General features: G+C 44.9%; 1 protein-coding gene across 1 annotated transcript; it reads right to left on the reverse strand.

The window, feature by feature from the left end:
• Nucleotides 1-4,793: 4,793 nt before the first annotated feature.
• Nucleotides 4,794-14,385, reverse strand: LOC148047098 (vomeronasal type-2 receptor 26-like). Its single transcript, XM_087707745.1, has 5 exons — nucleotides 14,302-14,385; nucleotides 11,751-11,923; nucleotides 10,594-10,885; nucleotides 9,397-10,200; nucleotides 4,794-5,054 (listed from the first exon to the last, which is right to left on the reverse strand). The coding sequence occupies exons 1-5, from the start codon at nucleotides 14,383-14,385 to the stop codon at nucleotides 4,794-4,796; spliced, it is 1,614 nt and encodes a 537-aa protein (XP_087563871.1).
• Nucleotides 14,386-19,590: the final 5,205 nt, after the last annotated feature.

Genomic DNA, 19,590 nt, shown 5'->3' on the forward strand with positions numbered 1-19,590 from the left:
TCTCTAATTTCTCTCTCTCTCTAATTTCTCTCTCTCACTAATTTTTCTCTAATTTCTCTCTCATTTGTCTTTCTAATTTGTCTCTCTTTCTCATTCTGTGCATTGGAGTCATATTTATTTTTAACTATGTAAAGTCCTGATGACTAGTTTTTAACTAATATATTTTTTTTCTTGGATCCTGGTCACAACTATTACATCTGTCTTTTTGTGTTGGTGCACTTCAGCATTAACTTTCATGATAATTAAATTTTGGTTTTAACTCAGTAGGAAGCTATTTCAGTTCTGTGACATGTTCAGGCATCGAGTAGTCCCTGGGGTTTTCTCTTAAATTGCTCTGCCAACAAATATCAGATTTCTTTTTCTTCAGCCACAGATGCTGCGTAGTCCCTCTGGGGCCAATTTGAAGAATGGAGTTGTCAAACCTCTCAATTCTTGGTGACTAATTTAATTCTAACTCTACCCTATCATTTTGAACCACATGGGAATATTCCATTTCCATTTATCTCCAGAGAAATTCCCAACAAACTTTGAGTCCAAGAACTAGTTGGATTAGTCAGGGATCTCTAGTGAGAAGGATAATTATTATCCTCAAAGTTTCATCTCTGCTCTTTGGCAGAATCCTCTAGGGGAGACTTTGGGCAGAGACAGATGGAGTCAGTTGCAGTTCACTTCTCACACTGACCCAGAAGGCCCTAAATGGAAAACTTTCCTGGTGGAGAACTTGGCTTTAGGCAAAAAGTGTCACTGGATGATTTTAGACTTTGGACTTCCCTCCCCACTAAAGATCAGGACTGTCTGTCTTCCTTCACATCAGACTGGTTTACCCTGGGGAAAATATCTGCCTGCCAGAGTCACCCCCTGCCCACCTTTTCCATCTCCTTCCCCCAAATATGAGCTCTGTCTTCAGGGGTACAAACCTCTCCTTATGCTCCCACAAAACCCTCTTTCTTTTTTTCAATCAAATTTTTATTTTTTATATTCTTCATCCATATCACTGCGGGAATGGTGTAACAATTGGGTAACATACATTTCTGTACGCATAAACATAGTCTTATTATTCCTAAATATTAAATTTCATTTCCATTGTTTCATATTATTTATACATGTCTTTTATACCCTTCATTTCTGAACCAACTTTCTGTCCTTTTGTATATCTTAACATATTAATATATAATTATTATTTCCCCCCACTATTTTCTATCCCTATTTTAACTTTTCTCTCCCCTTTCATATCGCTTTAATATTCAAATATGTTTTTCCACCTATTTTGTTGTTCATATTTCCATAGTTAAATCAACCTTCCAGCCTTCATTCTTCCATTTTTCAATATCTCCTTATGCAGTTTTAGTATCAATCACGATCATTTATACATTTAGGTTATTTCTATTCATGTTCTTTCCAGTTCTTCAATCCATATAATTCTACTATCAATACACAAGTTTAGATTAATATATATTTTATATATTTCCCTAATTGCCCATTAAGTTCTAACCTTCCACTGTTAGATTTTCTGAACTACTAATTTGAACGGTTGTTTTCTGCAAATGTCCCCTCCCAACGCCTCACCTATAATCTCTCTTGAGAGGGGTCAATCAACAACCATCTGTGCTTAATCATCTTCTGTGAGTCTGCCTACGGAGTTGCTGCTTCCATTTCTCAGCCCTTCTCAATCTAGCATCAGAGACAAACTGCCTTTGATCCTCCACACTGCTCCATGCCTCAGGCACCTCCTGTTGGACAACCGGACTCTCTGTTCCCTGATCTGAGTCTGAACCCTGCCCAGGGTCCTCCACATCGTCCAGGACAGACTCATATGGTTCCTCGCTATCTGAGTGCATCAGCAGCTCAACTGGATTCTGCTGGGCCACAACAACTTACTAAGATTTCTGCTAACCTTGCTGGTGTTAGGTGCCATCTGTAAAACCTTTTGTACTGGTTTTTCTTGTATGCAACCGATGGTGTCATTTTTAAATTTGTCCCCCAAAATGTTTCCCATTTATCTAATTCAATATTATACCGAAGGTTATGTGGAGGCTTAGCATTACTAGATTGGGAGTTAAAATCACAAGCAGTAACACTAACATGGTTGAAGGACTGGATGGAGTTTTTTAAAATAATAAAATAATAGATTTGTTACAGTCATTTTTTTCAATTTTATTTTGACATCAAATGTTCTTTGGTGTTCAGATGTGGCCTAAAAGTAATAATGTAGCATTTAGGGATGAAAATGCAGCCAAGCAATCCAGCACTGGAGGCCAAGATGGAGAAGACCTGAACAGCCACTGTGTACTTCCCCTTGGTGCTCAGGTAGGCAGGTACGAAGGACACACAGACACTGCAGAAGACCAGCATGCTGAAGGAGATCAGCTTGGCTTCATTGAAGGCCCCAGGGAGATTCCTGGCCAGGAAAGCCACCGTGAAGCAGACAGCAGAGAGGAAACCCATGTACCCAAGGGCAACATAAAACATGGTGACAGAACCTTCATTGCATTGAAGGATGATCTCTCTAGGTTGGGAGTGTATGTCAGAGTCAGAGAATGGGGGGAAAGTGCCCAACCAGATGATGCAAATTACAGCTTGGAGACCAGAACAAGAAAGGATAATGGAGTTGGCGAAGCTCTTCCCCAACCATCTCTGCATTTTATTCCCTGGCTTTGTGGCTAAGAAAGCTAACACTACTGTGATCGTTTTGGCCAAGATGGAAGAAATGGCAATGGAGAAGACAGTGCTGAAGGCTGTTTGTCGGAAGAGGCAAGTCACCCTCCTTGGCCGGCCAATGAACAGGAAAGTGGTCAAGATGGAAAGCAGGAGGGTGACCAGGAGGATGTAGGAGAGGTCCCGGTTGTTGGCTTTGACAATTGGGGTTTCCATAAATTTAATGAAGATCCCCAAGCCAAAGCCTGTGGTTAAAGAGAGAAACAAGGCAATGGAAGTCAGGATAATCCCCATATTTTCCTTATAAGAAAGATAACTTTTCATCTTGGGGATACAGTGAACTCGCTTGATGTTTGGATGTTGATCATCTGGACATTTGGTACATTTTTCTGCATCTGAAAAAGAGCAAGAGTAGCATCTCCCTTTAATATGTCCTTTAATCAAATGCATTGTTTGGTGTGAATAGATATAGAGATGTGTAAAGATGAAGGCAAAATGTTTCTTCATTTCCCTTCATCTAGAAGGTCCTAATATTACATTTTTGATGTCACCATTTCCTCAATGAACTTGTTGAGAAAGAAGAAGGGAGGGAGGGGAGATTCAAAGAAAGAAGGCAGTTCCAGCATTCCACCATTCCACTGCTGAACCTCTTGAAAATTGAGCCCAGCTTTTTGTCTGTGCTTTAAGGCACCAAAGAGATCCTGCCTACAATGGAGTGAAGTACATGTGAAGGATTGCTTAGTGCAGCTTATGACAGCTGAAGTGGATGGACACTACTTTTGCCATGGAGAAAGAAACGTTAGGTGGAGTTCCCTTTGAAGATGAGTTAGATACAGAGTGGGGACATCTAAATGCATTCCCCTGTTTATATAAGCAGAAAGAGGGCCATCTTCCCGAAAGTCAAGGAAGAAATTTGATTCAGTCCCAACTTATGATTTCCCGCTCTCCTCTCCTCATCTCACCTCTCCTCACCTCACTTCTCCTCTCCTCTCTTCTCCTCTCCCCTACCCTACCCTACTCTACTCTACTCTAATGTGTGAGGACTCAGACAATGACTTTAAAGAGGAGCCTCCAGCGGAACCTGTGGAATGTCAGCCTCAAGAAATACAAAGAGGAGTCACTTGAGGCTGAGCCAAAAGGCTGCTCAGGCTGACCTTCTGAATAGATAGAGCAGTCAAAGCATTATTATGTAAGGCTGCCCAGCCCCTTCTGCTCTCAGAAAGTAGAATGAAGAGCACAGCCAAGACACCCTATGACACACTTTCAGCAAAAAAGTAAAGCCTTTGATTGAAAGCAGGTGGTTGCAACCTGAAACTGTGGCTGCCCAAAATACCCATCAGACATGGACACTTGCCAGAATCTGATCAATCCCTCAAAAAAAATCAAATACCAGATTAATCTCAAAGATCTGTTCTTATAATTCACTATTACAAAAATGTATATCTTGATCAACACTCAAAGAGGTGGGACCCATTCTGGTTAAGCCTTCCAAAATGCATGTTCATAGAAAGCCTCAGTATCCTTCCCAAAGTCTTCCTCTTTCTCCTGCTGTCACCCACCATCCGTGATGGAGATGGTTCCTTCTGCACAAGGACGACAATGGTAGCAGCAGATGGGCTTCTCTTCCTGAGCCACCTTCATGAATCCAGCAAGGCAGCTTTCCACACACCTGGAAGGAGGCAGGGGCTGGCCAGAAAGAAAAAAAAATAACATCCACAGCATAATTTATTGTCTTTTCTAAAGAAGGTAAAAGGAAAAGTTTGGACGTTTTCAGTTCAAGGTTTAGCTAAATTTGAAGATTCTAAGAAACTTGAAGCTGATCAAACTGATTTTGCTGTTTGGCTATTTATCTTCTCTTCTAATTCTCCCACTACAACTTTATTTTAAGTTCTCAATGTGTGTCTACTGAAAAGAAAGTTGAATAGATTTCTGCTTTGTCCCAATCAACCATTTTGTCCTATGTTTTAACTGTAACTTTCTTGCAAAAGACTGACACACTGTTAACTGAAATTGTTCAGGATATTTTTCTCCTAGACTCCGGGAACAACCAACCAAAAATTAAGTTTCCCATCTAGGAGAACAGAGGTGGCATCCCAGGTCCATTCCTGCCCCAACTCTGCAATCCTCTTGGCAAAGGCTTAAAAAATAACAGAGTAAAGTCTTTTCTCCACCTTGTTTGTCATTTCCATCTCTGCAATCGCATCCTGGTTCATCATCAACTTGAAATCCAAGGATCCCACTCTTTCTAGGCTCCCAACTGTCCCTTTGCTAAGTGACTGATTGGGGAAAACCACCATGTTCACAATGTCGATGTCTGCTACCAGCTCTCCATTCTCACCAAAATATACCCCATCGATGGAATTATTATAAAACTGAGAAGTTTGAAGGAAAGGATGAAGCTGGAATGGAAGAGAAAATGGACAATTGTATTTGTATTATTTGTATTTTATTGGTTTTGTATGCCGCCCACTCCCGAAGGACTCCTGGTGGTTTACAATAAACAAGGGAAGGGGATAAATAGACAAATAGACAAACAACAATTTAAAATACACAATATTCATAGTTACCGTGGGGCTGGCTATTTCAACAGCCCCCCAGCCTGCCCAAGCAGCCAGATCTTAGTGGCTTTGCGGAAGGCTGGGAGAGTAGTAAGGGTCCGGATCTCCATGGGGAGCTCATTCCAGAGTGCTAGAGCTGCAACAGAGAAGGCTCTCCCCTGGGAAGTCGCCAGCCGACATTGGCTGGTAGATGGGATCCGGAGGAGGCCTAGTCTGTGCGATCTGATCGGTCTATGGGAGATGATTGGCAGGAGGCGGTCTCTCAGGTACCCATGTCCGATGGCATGTAGGGCTTTATAAGTAATGACTAGCACCTTGAAATGAGTCCGGAGACTAATGGGTAGCCAGTGCAGCTCACGGAGGCTAGGTGTAACGTGGGTATACCTGGGTGCACCCACGATCGCTCGCGCGGCTGCGTTCTGGACTAGCTGAAGTCTTCGAACACTCTTCAAGGGCAGCCCCATGTAGAGCGCATTACAGTAATCCAGTCTTGAGGTCACAAGGGCGTGAGTGACTATCTGAAGGGCCTCACGATCCAGATAGGGTCGCAATTGGCACCAGGCGAACCTGGGCAAAGGTCCCCCTGGTCACAGCTGACAAATGGTGTTGTAAAGTCAGCTGCTGATCCAGGAGGACTCCCAAATTGCGAACCCTCTCTGAGGGCGTATAATTTCACCCTCCAGCCTGAGAGATGGAATACTTGGCCAATCTTTGGGAGGGAACATCAATAGCCACTCGGTCTTGTCTGGATTGAGTGCCAACTTGTTTACTCCCATCCAGACCCTAACAGCCTCCAGGCACTGGCACATCACTTCCACTGCTTCGCTGAGTTGGCACAGGGCAGACAGATACAACTGCGTATCGTCCACATATTGGTGGTACTTAATCCCGTGCCAGCATATGATCTCACCCAGCGGCTTCATGTAGATGTTAAATAGGAGGGGGGACAGAACAGAACCCTGCGGCACCCCATAATTGAGGGGCCTTGGGGTCGACCTCTGCCCTCCGTCCAACACCGACTGCGACCTGTCCGAGAGGTAGGAGGAGAACCACCGAAGGATGGTGCCTCCCACTCCCACCTCTCGCAACCGTCACAGAAGAATACCATGGTCGATGGTATCGAAGGCCGCTGAGAGGTCAAGGAGCACAAGGATAGAGGGGTGGCCCCTATCCCTGGCTCGCCAGAGATCATCAATCAGCACGACCAAAGCAGTTTCCGTGATGTAACCAGGCCTGAAACCCGACTGAAAGGGATCCAGGTAATCCGTTTCATCAAAGGACCGTCGGAGTTGAGAGGCCACCACTTTCTCAACAACCTTCCCTACAAAGGACAGGTTGAAGACTCAAAATGTTGCTCAAAATGGCTGGGTCCATAGATGGTTTCTTCAGGAGAGGTCTCACCACCGCATCCTTTAAGAGGAGCGGTAAAATTCCCTCCCGGAGAGAGGTGTTAACTATCATCTGGATCCAGCCGCGTGTCACCTCCCTGCTTGTCGAGACCAGCCAGGAGGGGCACGGGTCCAGTATACAAGTGGAGGCACTCACCGCTCCCATGTCCTTGTCCACTTCCTCAGGAGGGACAAGTTGAAACTCGATCCATGAAATATGCTCAAGACCTTCCCTTGGTACCTCGGCTGGTACCATGCAATTGGAGTCTACCTCTGTCTGAATCCAAGCGACTTTATCCGTTAAATACTGAACAAATTCCTCAGCTCTACCTTGTAAAGGGTCATCCGCATACCTCCCTTTCAAGAGGGAGCAGGTTATTCTAAACAAGGCAGCTGGGCACGATTCAGCAGATACAATAAGGGAGGCAAAATGCGAACATTTCACCGCCCGTATTGCCACGAGATAGGCTCTGATAAAGGCTCTCATCAGTGCTCGGTCTGACTCAGATTTACTGGACCTCCAGCGGCGCTCTAGGTGTCTCTTTTGGCGCTTCATCTCCCGGAGTTCCTCGGTGAACCAAGGGGCCCTCCTGGATCCGCTGCCTCGGAGAGGTTGCAAAGGCGCAATCCGGTTTAGAGCCCCCACCGCCACTGTATTCCAGGCAGTGACTAAGGACTCCACCGGATTGTGAACGAGAGTGTCAGGTATTTCTCCAAGTGCCATCTGAAATCCCATAGGGTCCATCAGGCGCCTGGGGCGGAAACACCTAATCGGTTCCACCTCCATACAGTGGGGGATTGGTTTCCGAAAGTCAAGCCGCAGTAGGAAGTGATCAGACCATGACAAGGGCAAGGTCTTAATGCCCTTCAACTCTAGATCACTTCTCCACTGCTCCGAGAGGAATACGAGGTCAAGCGTGTGACCCGCTGAATGAGTCAAACCCCGAATTACTTGCGTCAAGTCCATGGCTTTCATGGAAGCCATGAACTCCTGCACCCCGTCAGAGTGTTCACCAAGTGTAGGCAGGTTGAAATCCCCCAGAACCATAAGCCTAGGGAACTCTACCGCCAACTCGGCTACTGACTCGAGGAGCGAGGGGAGGGCTGTTGCAACTTTGTTGGGAAGTAGGTACGTTAGCAACAAACCCACTTGACCTCCATGGTCCAACTTCATCAACAGGGACTCACACCCGACAAGCTCCGGAGCAGGGATCCTACAAGGAACTAAAGACCTTCGGACGATGACGGCCACTCCCCCACCCCTTTTCCTGGGGTCGCGGCTGATGAAGCACCTGAAATCCTCCTGGGCACATTTCAGTGAGGGGGACTCCTCCCTCTGGGCCCAGCCAGGTTTCAGTAATACATGCCAGGTCTGCCCCCTCGTCTATAATTAGGTCCTGGACTAGGGGAGCTTTGTGAACCACAGACCTGGCATTTAGCAACAACAGCCTGAGACCAGGGCCCTGACAGTTCTCACCATCTGGCCCTGGAGTGGAACTAGCAGGGCTGGAAGGAGGGATCTCTGTGACGTAGCAAACCCTCCTTCCCCGGTAATGGCTAGCCCTGAAGTTCCTGTCGTACCTGCCTCTCCCCATAGTGACCGTAATGCTCCGGCCCACCCCCACCCCCATAGACCCCATATCCTCTCCCACAGCCTCCGCTCCGTCCAGCAGGCGATTTATATCACTCATTCTGGGACGGGAGGTAGGCCTGTGTAACAATGTTACACAGGACATAAAAATGGGCATAAAGATGGAGGAGTCTTTGGTAAGACTCCTCCATCTGAGCTGGCATGAAGGATTTGTACTGAGGAATATAGAATAAACATCTTCTTAAAAGGACCAAGAATGGCCTGGAAAATAAGGATGGTGAAGGATGTCCTTCATCTCTTCCTTTCATAATTGTTACTGTAGAGTTTGGAAAACCAAAGAGAAGCATGGCAAAGGTCACCTCCAGTGCAAACTCCAGTCCAAAATTAAAACCCAAAAGGAAATGGATGGCATGCACAACAACACAGAAGGAAATCTGCCAATGAGGCCAAAATGAAATCAGGTGCCCCACACAGAAACAATGCCATAAACAACTGGTGTGCAGATCAATGGGCACATAGGCAAAGAAAAATCTTTGCTCACTTTGAGGATGAGTAAGGAAGCCTTTGTCTGCTAGTAGGCTGTGCTTATGAAACTCTGCACTGAGGTGAAGATGGGTCAAATGCATGGAGAAAAGAATCCAGATCTTTACTGTGGAAGATGATCTCTGGTACCATCTCCTTTCAATTTTTTTGAACATATGTAGAATAATTATAGAATGTTTGTCACTCTTGCTGCTTCTAGAGTTTTCCCAGGCCAGCCCTTCATCTTCTCACCTGAACTAAGCCTTCTTTGCTTCTTCTCCATATGCTGCTGCTGCTTGATGAGATCTTTTGTTTTCTATGATTCTATTGAAAGTTTTGAGCCAAGGAAGAAGAATCAAAGGGATTCTTAGCCAAAGAATGATATCCACTCTGCGTAAAGGCTGTCCTGGAGCAGAAGGGCAGCCCAGGAAGTGAGAGGATCAGAGATGTTAGATAGCTTAATATACACAGAACACTTTTTAGTGTTTGACATAGTAATGGTCCTCCTTGTTTAAAAAACAAATCATAGAAGAAAGAGATGGAGGAAAATATTTTTACCAAAAAACTTGTAAAAAGAAATTGGAAAAGAAATTAGCAATGAAGTGAGAGCAATGGAAAGTTGAAGTGTAATTTAATTTTTTTATTTAGAATGCAGAATACAGTCAGAATAGAAAATAAGTACCTGCCAAGTCTTTATCATGGGGGTTTCCAAGTTTTTACCACCATTAAATGTCCTCCTAGATCTGGATAAATAAGCTGTATTTAATGCCCGTGCCACAGCCCAAACTGTGTTGTAAATGAAATAGTTGTCCCCGCTCAGGATTGGATCTATTTCTTCTTTATTGAGAAACTCCAGTTCTTCTCTCTGCTTGCACTTTCTCCAGACTTTCACAGAAAAGGCATTGTAGGTGTAGGAACACAGGAAGGAGGTCTCTACAAAGTGTCTCATAAGAGAATAAAATTTCAAATGCCCATCATAGTTTCCAACTGTTTTTTTCTTCATTGGAAAGGAAAATATGCTGTGGATGTATTGAGCAGGAAAGGTTATTTCTGTCAAATATCTACTGATGTCGAAGCGGATTGTGATGATTAGGACTTTCCCTCTAAGAGGTTCAGTAAGCCTTTCAAATACCCGAAGCATAATGTTAATCCCGATATTGAGTGTATTCATATCTGCAGCATAAATAAAGACATTCAGTCTTCTCCAATTGTGATATGGGTTGAAGTCTATGAATATTTTATGAGGAGCTGTGGGAAAGGTTTGTGATATAACTGGGCAAATGCCATTCCTGATCAGCAGGGAAGTCATCGTCCTCATGAACCTTTCTCCATTCTCAGTGTCTGGAGCAAGGAGACCTACCAAGGTCCACCTGAGATGGAGGAGCAGCTTCACCATCCCTGGGTACTGGGCTCCCTCAGCAGGGAGCATTGGGTGGAAGAAAGGATTTTCGTCACTCAGAACCTGGGAATCAAAAGCATAACTGATCTGAAAATGAAAAAAAAGTTTATTTTATTAGAGACAACAAACACAATATCTATCCTTAACAGAGGAATTGTTCCACTCCTTGCAATGAAGAACCCTTTGTATGGAGTCTCTAGTCATTCTGCCCTTACATTGCTTCTCTTCTCATTTCAGTGTAGCATTTGGCTGTTGCAGATACGTATATGCAGTCTGCATTATGAGTGTACGAGGGAGAAGGCATCTCTGCTTGCAGCCTTCTCTTCCATTTGATAGAACTTTCATCCTTATTTCATATAATTCCCATAATAGAACTTAGTTCTTCATTTACAACAGTTAACTTGTTAAGTGAAGATAAGTTGGTATCTTATCTTGCTGTAAGCTGCATGTCTGAAAATGTTCTTCCCAACAAAGACACACCTGTGGGATTTTGTAGATTCCCAACATGGTTGAAATCTGGAAGGAGATGTCAGTCTCAGCCCCTTCCAAAACAGCCACTGTGTTTCTCTGCCTTCCACAGCTGTAGTTGGGAACATTGGCCTCCCCCTCTGAAAGCAGTTCCAGCAAAGCCTCTGAGGTCATTTGTGGTCTGAAATAATTGTCATAGATGTTGTATCCCAGGGTGACATTGAGCAAAATGTTGGGGTCCTTGTTGATCGCTTGGATGGCAAAAAGGAAGGATAGGATTTTCCAGTACTCTGTTGCTGATTTCCTGAAAGTATGAAAATATTAGAACATAATCAATGGTAGCAATAATTTATTTAACTGTTCTTTCAACAATTGTATTTCTAATCCATTTAAGGCTGAGAAGTTTGGAGGCATTTCATTATATATTTGATGGTGGTGGTTGTTTTGTTTTGAAATCTCCCAAAAAATCTCTCACCTATCTGAATAGAACTCTTTCGATTTTTGTTTTACTTTTTGGATACTGAAGGCATGTTATTTCTGAAGTAATCTACTTATTATTAGCTTTCTCTAATTCTTTTTAAAATATTTATTAAGACATTTTACAGAAAATGAAATATTAAACAAAAAAAGGAAGAAAGAAATAGACAAAGGAAGAAAAGGTGCAAGAAATTAGAGGAAAAAAACCTTCCAAACTTCAACAGTTAATTTTTCATTTCTGCAGATTCTGACATTTTCACAATCTAGTCCTCCACTGTGGGAATTCAGTGATTCCCCCATTATTGTGCATACAATAATTTTGCTGCGGTTACCACATATACAATTCATCCAGTATGATTTTTACTAAGTAAAAAAGTCATTCAAAGTCCCAATAAAAATAATGTTGTTTTCTTCACAATTTTAGTTTTTCAATTGCTATCTAAAATTTCTTAGCTTTGTCCCAAGTCCTCCCTGAATGACAAAATGTTCCCCTCATGCTTTTCACAATCCCTGCATTGTTTGGAAATAAAAATCACACATATCACTGAAAAGGGGAAACTAAGACCACAAGGATAAAGTGAGACATAAAAAAGAGGGAAAAAATAGCAGATCAATGAGATCATTTATTATAAGAGAGGAGGACCCACTGTGGAATGGAGAGGTTTTAATTCTATGCAGGAACATTGACATACCAAGAAAATTGAGTCAAAGGAGATTTGTTGAAGCTTAATGGGAGAAGAAACATCCTCATTGCAGAGACAATGCCACCAATGAGAAACTCTCCTGGCTTGTAATAGTTCTGTGGGTGCACTTTGTCCCTCTTCAAAGTTAGGATGCATTTGGGTCTGAGACTTGCCAGAACTTCCTGGGGCAGCAGAAGCAGAAGAAGAAGCAGCAACATGATTTATGTTCCTGAAAGAATCTCCAGCCTTGCTTTGAAGACACAGTGATATGAAGAGGTGGAAGAAACCAAAGCCCTCTTGTAAGTCAGAAGCTCCAGAGGTTTCCTAATTCACAGTCCAGCCAAGTCTTCACATCTGCAGCCCATGTCATGAAAGCCTTCAAGGTTTGTTCTTTCTCCAGGGCCACTTATGCCCCCAAGATTTTCCAGTGCAAAGAGATTAACCAACAAGGCTTTCATAAATGGAAACATGCTATGGCTGTGTTTGTATGACATCTTGAAGCTTTCCAAAATGTCTTTTGAGATTTTGCACCAAGAGAAGAAATCAATCACTATGATTTGAATAATGGCCACAAGGAGAGGCATCATCTCTCTAAGCTCTGAGTGAATCAACAGACAAGCCCAATGGGAGGAGTCACAAATGGGGTGAAATTCTGAAGGTGAACCAAGGAGAGAGGGAGAAGTTGCTCCACAAATGTATCGCATAAAAGATTATACTGTATACTGTATTTGTTTGTATGTGTGTGTGTGTGTGTATATATATATATGTGTGTGTGTGTGTGTGTGTGTGTGTACACACATATCCATCTCCCTCTATCTACCTACCTACCTACCTACCTACCTACCTTCCTACCTACCTTCCCCCCTCTCTCTTTTCCTTTCTACTGTATTTCTTTTTCTCTCCCTCTGTCTCTCTCTACCTACCTACTCTCTCCACCTACCTACTCTCTCCCTCTCCCTCCCTCCATCCCTCCCTCCCTCCCTACTTACCTACTCTCTCTCCCTGCCTACCTACTGTATTTCTCTCTCTCTCTCTCCCTCCTCCTACCTACCTTTCTACCTACCAACTCTCTCTCTCTCTACCTGCCTATCGTATTTCTCTCTCTCTCCCACTACCTACCTACCTACTCTCTCTCTCCCTACCTACCTACCTACTCTCTCTCTCCCTCCCTACTGTATTTCTCTCCCCCCTACCTGCCTATCGTATTTCTCTCTCTCTCCCACTACCTACCTACCTACTCTCTCTCTCCCTCCCTCCCTCCCTACTCCCTCGTCCCTACCTACTGTATTTCTTTTTTAATTTTTTTATTTCATTTTTAAAACAAATAAAAACAAAACAACACATAGAAAAAACTTTTCTCAACTTCGTCAAGCATGTCATTTGATTACAAGCTTTTGTGCATCAGTTGCATAAAAGATTCTTTTATGATACATTCCATCTTCAAAAGAGAATATTAGCATGAGTCTGAAATGTCAATCCTCAATATTGTTACAGTTGATTCTGATTTGTGATGGACTTTGTGCCTTTTTAATGAGATGATGGTTGATCTTGATCAATCATTTGACCAATTCTTCCCTCTTATAAGGTACCAAACCAGAATAAAATTCCTGAGGATTAATTTTAGGTCAGCTCTGCTGTGTATGCATGGTGGGTGGAGTGTGGGCAGGGCTATGTGCATGCATTCACAGTGGATGGGGCGCATGGAGGGGTTGCACACAGGGGCTGTGCACACATGCATGCGGCATGCACAGAGGGCTTGCAGATGCATTGAGGGGGCAGGGCACACATGGGGAGTCATGCATATATACATGGGGGGGCAAGGGGCAAGTGGGATCACACATTGCATTTTGGGGGTTCGGGCATGCATGTGCTTTGGGCACTCGGTCCGGAGAAGGTTATCCATCACTGCTCTATTAGAACTAGGATTGTTACTTTAGACTTCAAGCGCTAATAATATTTGAGCTTTGTTTGACTCAACAAATGATAGACTTTTCCCCCTTTTCAGATCAGTTATGTTCCTGTTTCACAGACTCTGAATGACAAAATACTTTCCCCTTTTTTCTACCAAATGGTCCCCAAAGAAGGAATTCAGTATCCCGCGATTACCAAACTTCTCCAGCATTTTGGATGGATGTTGGTTGGTCTGATTGCTCCAGACTCTGATGGTGGAGAGAGGTTCATGAGAAGTTTGTCTCCTCTGCTTGTCAGGAATGGCATTTGTGTTGTTTTATCCCAAAGCATCCCTGTAGCTGCCCCTCAGATACATATTGATGATTTTCAATTGTACAAATGGAGACAAGTCAATGTCTTCGTTTACTACATGGAGATTGAGTCCTTCATTTGAGGAACATCGGCGCATGTGCAGGATGAAAAATGGCTGCCCGAGCTAAATGCTTGGGCTACGAGGAGCAAAGGATAAACAAATTCTCAGGACTGAGTTGGCAGTTTTTAAAAGAGAGGAGTTCCTGCAAGAGACCGACCACCAGACAAGCCGGGGAGTCGATTGTTTGGAGGGGGTCGCTTTCGGGCAGCCCCTGGGCAGTGTTCCTGTGCTTTGTACCTCCTTGCTGGCTGATGGTGGTGGTGGCATTCCGCAGATGGTAGTGGTGGCATCACTCGGTCGGCGAGTGCCTTTCGACTGCATTGCCGGGGAGCTGGGGGAGGTCGCTTTCGGGCAGCCCCTGGATGGCGTTCCTGTGCTCTTGTTTCTCCTTGCTGGCTGGCGGCGATGGCAGCGGTGTTCCATGGATGGTGGCGGTGGCAGCGGTGGCATTATTCGGGCGGCGAGTACCTTTCAGATGCGTTGCTGGAGAAAGATTTTTGACTGGTGCTGGGCCTGCTGGACTTGCTAGACCTGGGCTGGGCACTGTCAGAGTGGTGGTCTGTGCCTCGCCCCGAGGAGCGGGTGGTGAATTGCTGCAGCAATGTGTGCCAGGACTGGGCGGCTGATCTTTGCTGCTGCCGCAGTTCTTCCACCCCCCCCCCCACGGATTAATTAATTTTATATTATTGTTACTGTATTTTTGTACGTTTTAATTGACCATAGTGGGATATGTATGTGAGAGTGACTGTGAGTATACATGAGAGGATCGAGGGCACAGCCTGGTGCCTCCTTCACTGAGTGCCTAAGCAGAAGTGATAGGGGGTGCAGGCGTACCCCTTGTCCTAGAATGAATGATAGATGCAGCCTTCTGGGGACAGCAGGGGCCATGGGAGGGGGGTCTATGGGGATGGGGGTAGGCCAGAGCATTCCGGTCATGATGGGGAGGGGCAGGTATGATGGGAGCTACAGGGCTAGCCATTACCGGGGAAGGAGGGCTCACTACGTCATAGCGATTCCTTGTTCCGGCCCTGCAAGCTCAACTGAAGGACCTGATGGCAAGAGAAGTCAGGACCCTGGTCTCAGGTTGCTGCTGCTAAATGCCAGGTCTGTGATTCATAAAGCTCCCCTTGTCCAGGACTTAATACTTGACAAGGAGGCAGACCTGGCATGTATTACTGAGACCTGGCTGGGCCATGAGGGAGGAGTCCCCCTCTCAGAAATGTGCCCGGAAGGGTTTCAGGTGCTCCACCAACCACGACACCATAAGGGGTGGGGGAGTGGCAATTATTATCTGAGGATCATTAGTTCCTCGCACGATCCCTGCTCCGGAGACTGTGGGGTGTGAGTCCCTTCTCTTGAAGTTGGACTAGGGATTCAAGTGGGCTTGCTTTTGACGTACCTACCTCCCAGCTGGGTCACAACAGCCCTGCCTGCGTTCCTGGAGTCAGTAGCTGGGTTAGCGGTTGAGTTCCCCAGACTGATAGTACTGGGGGACTTCAACCTGCCGTGCCTAGGCAAACACTCTGATGGGGCCCAGGATTTCATGGCTTCCATGACAACCATGGACTTGACCCAGGTAATTCAGGGTCTGACTCATAGAGCAAGACACACACTTGACCTAGTATTTCTCTCGGGGCAGTGGAGACATGATCTGGAGCTAAGGGGAATAGACATCTCGCCCTTGTCATGGTCAGATCACTTCTTGTTGAGGCTTGATTTTCGGAAGCTACTCCCCCACTGCAGGGAGGTGGAACTGATTAAGTGGTTCCGCCCCAGGCACCTGATGGACCCGGTGAGATTTCAGAAGGAGCTTGGGGAGATACCTGACTCTCTTGCCCACAATCCAACACAGTCCTTGGTCGCCGCCTGGAATACAGCGGCGACTGAGGCGCTAGACCAGATTGCACCTTTGCGGCCTCTCCGCAGCAGTGGATCCAGGAGGGCTCCTTGGTTTACCGAGGAACTCTGGGAGATGAAGCGCCAAAAGAGACGCCTAGAGCGATGCTGGAAGGCAAGCAACTCCAAATCCGACCGAACACTGCTAAGAGCCTTTATTAGGAGTTGTTTAGTGGCGATACGTGTGGCAAAATGTGCTCATTTTTCCGCTCTTATTGCGTCCGCAGAATCACACCCAGCCGCCATGTTTAGGATAACCTGTTCCCTCCTGAAAGGGGGGGAAATGGGGGATGCCGTACAAGGGTGGGCTGAGGAGTTTGCTCAGCTTCTGTCGGACAAAATCGCTCAGATTCGGACAGACCTTGACTCCATTTGGACAGAAGCAGTGGAGATGCCGAGGGAGGGTCTTGCTCAGATTTCCTGGAATGAGCTCCAGCTTGTCACCCCTGAGGAAGTGGACGCCATGGGAGCGATGAGTGCCTCCACCTGTTTACTGGATCCGTGTCCCTCCTGGCTGGTTTCGACCAGCAGGGAGGTTACCCGAGGCTGGCTCCAGAGAATTACGAACGCTTCCTTGCGGGAGGGATCTTTTCCACAAACTCTGAAGGAGGCGGTGGTAAGACCCCTCCTCAAGAAGCCTTCTCTGGACCCAGCTATCCTTAAAAATTACCGTCCAGTCTCCAACCTCCCTTTTGTAGGGAAGATTGTTGAGAAGGTGGTGGCCCTCCAACTCCGACGGACCTTGGATGAAGCAGATTATCTAGACCGTTTTCAGTCCGGTTTTAGGCCTGGTTACTGCACTGAAACCGCTTTGGTCGCACTGACCGATGATCTCTGGTGGGCCAGGGATAGAGGACATTCCTCTATCCTAGTGCTCCTTGACCTCTCAGCGGCCTTTGATAGCATCAACCATGGTATCCTTCTGCGACGGCTGGAAAAGGTGGGAGTGGGAGGCACTGTTTTATGGTGGCTCTCCTCTTACCTCTCCGATAGGTCACAGTTGGTGTTGGTTGGAGGGCAGAGGTCGACTCCTAGGCCCCTTAATTATGGGGTGCCACAGGGGTCAGTCTTGTCCCCCCCTCCTATTTAATATCTACATGAAGCCACTGGGTGAGATCTTTTGCTGGCACAGGATTAAATACCATTAGTACGCACAGTACTTAATTATATCTGTCCACCCCGTGCCAACTCAGCGTAGCGGTGGAAGTGATGTGCCAGTGCCTGGAAGCTGTTAGGGTCTGGATGGGAGTGAACAAACTCACACTCAATCGTGACAAGACAGAGTGGCTGTGGATGTTGCCCCCTAAGGACAGTCCAGATAATCCGTCCCTAAGCCTGGGAGGAGAAAATTTGCTCCCCTCAGAGAGGGTCCGCAACTTGGGGGTCCTCCTGGATTCACAGTTGACGTTGGAACATCATCTGTTGGCTGTGAGCAAGGGGGCCTTTGCCCAGGTTCGCTTGGTGCACCAGTTGCGGCCCTATCTGGACTGGGAGGCACTTCAAACAGTCGCTCACGCCCTCGTCACCTCAAGACTGGATTACTGTAATGCGCTCTACATGGGGCTGCCCTTGAAAAGTGTTCAGAGACTACAATTAGTCCAGAATGCAGCCACGCGAGCGATACTGGTACACCCATATTACACCTATCCTCCGTGAGCTACACTGGCTTCCCATTGGCCTCCGAGCACGATTCAAAGTGCTGGTTATTACCTTTAAAGCCCTACATGGCCTAGGACCAGGATATCTACGAGACCGTCTTCTGCCGCACACCTCCCTAAGACCGATAAGATCGCACAGGGTGGGCCTCCTCCAGGTGCCATCAGCTGGACAATGTCAGCCTGCGATGCCTCGGAATAGGGCCTTCTCTGTTGCCGCTCTGGCCCTATGGAATGAGCTACCCCCAGAGATCCAGACCCTACCCACTCTCATAGCCTTCCGAAAAGCTATTAAAATCTGGCTATTCCGGCAGGCCTGGGGCTGTTGACCTCTTTTTTTTTTTTTTTTTTAAACAGAACTTTTTTATTTTTCTTTAAAAAAAACACAAATATGTCATTTGTCAATCATTAAAACATTGAAGTACAATTTTTTTTTGTTGTGTGTACCCCTCCCTCCCTCCACCACCCCACCCCCCCTCCTCCTTCCCCCCCCCCGACTTCCCAGAACCCGTACCCGGTATGGATTTTTAACTAACACAGTCTAAAATCTATTGAGAAAAAAGAAATAAAGAAATTAATGACATTCTAGATTGACCTTAGCTTCTTACTGAACTAACTTTTAACAGTTTAAATCATTTCTGATCTTAAGCATAGGCTAACTGGAATTTCTTAGTCCCGTATTTATTTTGTATATAGTCAATCCATTTTTTCCAGTCTCGTTTATATCTCTCATTTGAATGATCTTTGAGATATGCCGATATTTTAGCCATTTCAGCTAAGTTTGTTACTTTCAATGTCCATTCTTGGATTGTAGGCAAGTCTTCCTTCTTCCAATATTGCGCCACCAACAGTCTTGCTGCAGTTATCAGGTGCAAAATCAAATTGGTCTCTACCACTGTAAAGTCAGTACATATACCTAGTAAAAATAACTGAGGACTAAACTTTATCCTTCTTTTAAAAACATTTTGCATGACCCACCATATTTTTATCCAAAATGCCTTAACCTTTTGGCAGGTCCACCATATATGATAATATGTAGCATCGAGAGAACCACACCTCCAACATTTAGGCTGTACATTCGGATACATAGAAGCCAACTTTTTAGGATCTAAATGCCATCTATAGAACATCTTGTAAAAATTTTCTCTCAGATTTTGAGCTTGTGTAAATTTCACATTTCTTACCCAGATTCTTTCCCATGTATCCAACATTATTGGTTCCTCAATATTTTGAGCCCATTTTATCATACAATCTTTAACTAATTCTGTTTCCGAATCCATCTGTATTAATACATTATATATCCTCTTTATATGCATTAAGCTTTGATCTCTTATTTGTTTAAACAGATTATCCTCAACTTGAATAAAACCAATTTTTTGATCTATTTTCCACCTAGCCTGTAATTGCCCATACTGGAACCATGTTTGAACTACCTTCTCCTCTTTTAATACCTCTAAAGATTTTAATTGTAATACCCCCCCTTTCCGAGGTAAGAAGCTGTCTGTAAGTAATTCTGTCCTGTTTTTGTGCTGTATTCATATTTTCAATTGCGTGTCTAGGAATTGCCCACATGGGTATCTTGTCATTTAATTTATATTGGTATTTCTTCCAGACCCGCAATAAAGCATTTCTTAAAATATGACTTTTAAAGTTCTTATCCAATTTTTTTTTATATACATTTTATTTATTTCATTTTCATTTTCATTTTATACAATCACTTATATACTGTGCGTAACAAAAAAAACAAAAAAGAGGAAAAAATCCACCATAAAAAAAAAAAGAACCCAACATGACACTTCAATCCCCCATACACCCTTTCTTCTCCCCCTCCAACTTTCATTTCTCCCCTCCAGCATTCCCCTCTTCTACTTCCCTTCCCCCTCAGACATCTCCCCCTCCCTCCATCTCACCCTCCTTACATTCCCCTCTCGCTCCCTCTTTACTTCTCCCTCTTCTTTCCCTCTTCTCCTCACTT

Source organism: Thamnophis sirtalis, unplaced genomic scaffold, assembly GCF_051295495.1.
Source record: "Thamnophis sirtalis isolate CommonGarterSnake01/CBP01778 unplaced genomic scaffold, rThaSir2_p1.2 scaffold_3, whole genome shotgun sequence".
NCBI classification, from domain to species: Eukaryota; Metazoa; Chordata; class Lepidosauria; order Squamata; family Natricidae; genus Thamnophis; species Thamnophis sirtalis.

Bases quoted from the DNA above. Each gene is read 5' to 3' on its own strand.
- LOC148047098 (XM_087707745.1), bottom strand. From the start codon at position 14,385: ATGCAGTCGAAAGGCACTCGCCGACCGAGTGATGCCACCACTACCATC. The intron at 11,924-14,301 runs GTACAAAGCACA...CTGCTGCCCCAG, and splicing joins CACCATCAGCCAGCAAGGAG to GAAGTTCTGGCAAGTCTCAG. The intron at 10,201-10,593 runs GTGTGTCTTTGT...TTTCATTTTCAG, and splicing joins GAATCTACAAAATCCCACAG to ATCAGTTATGCTTTTGATTC.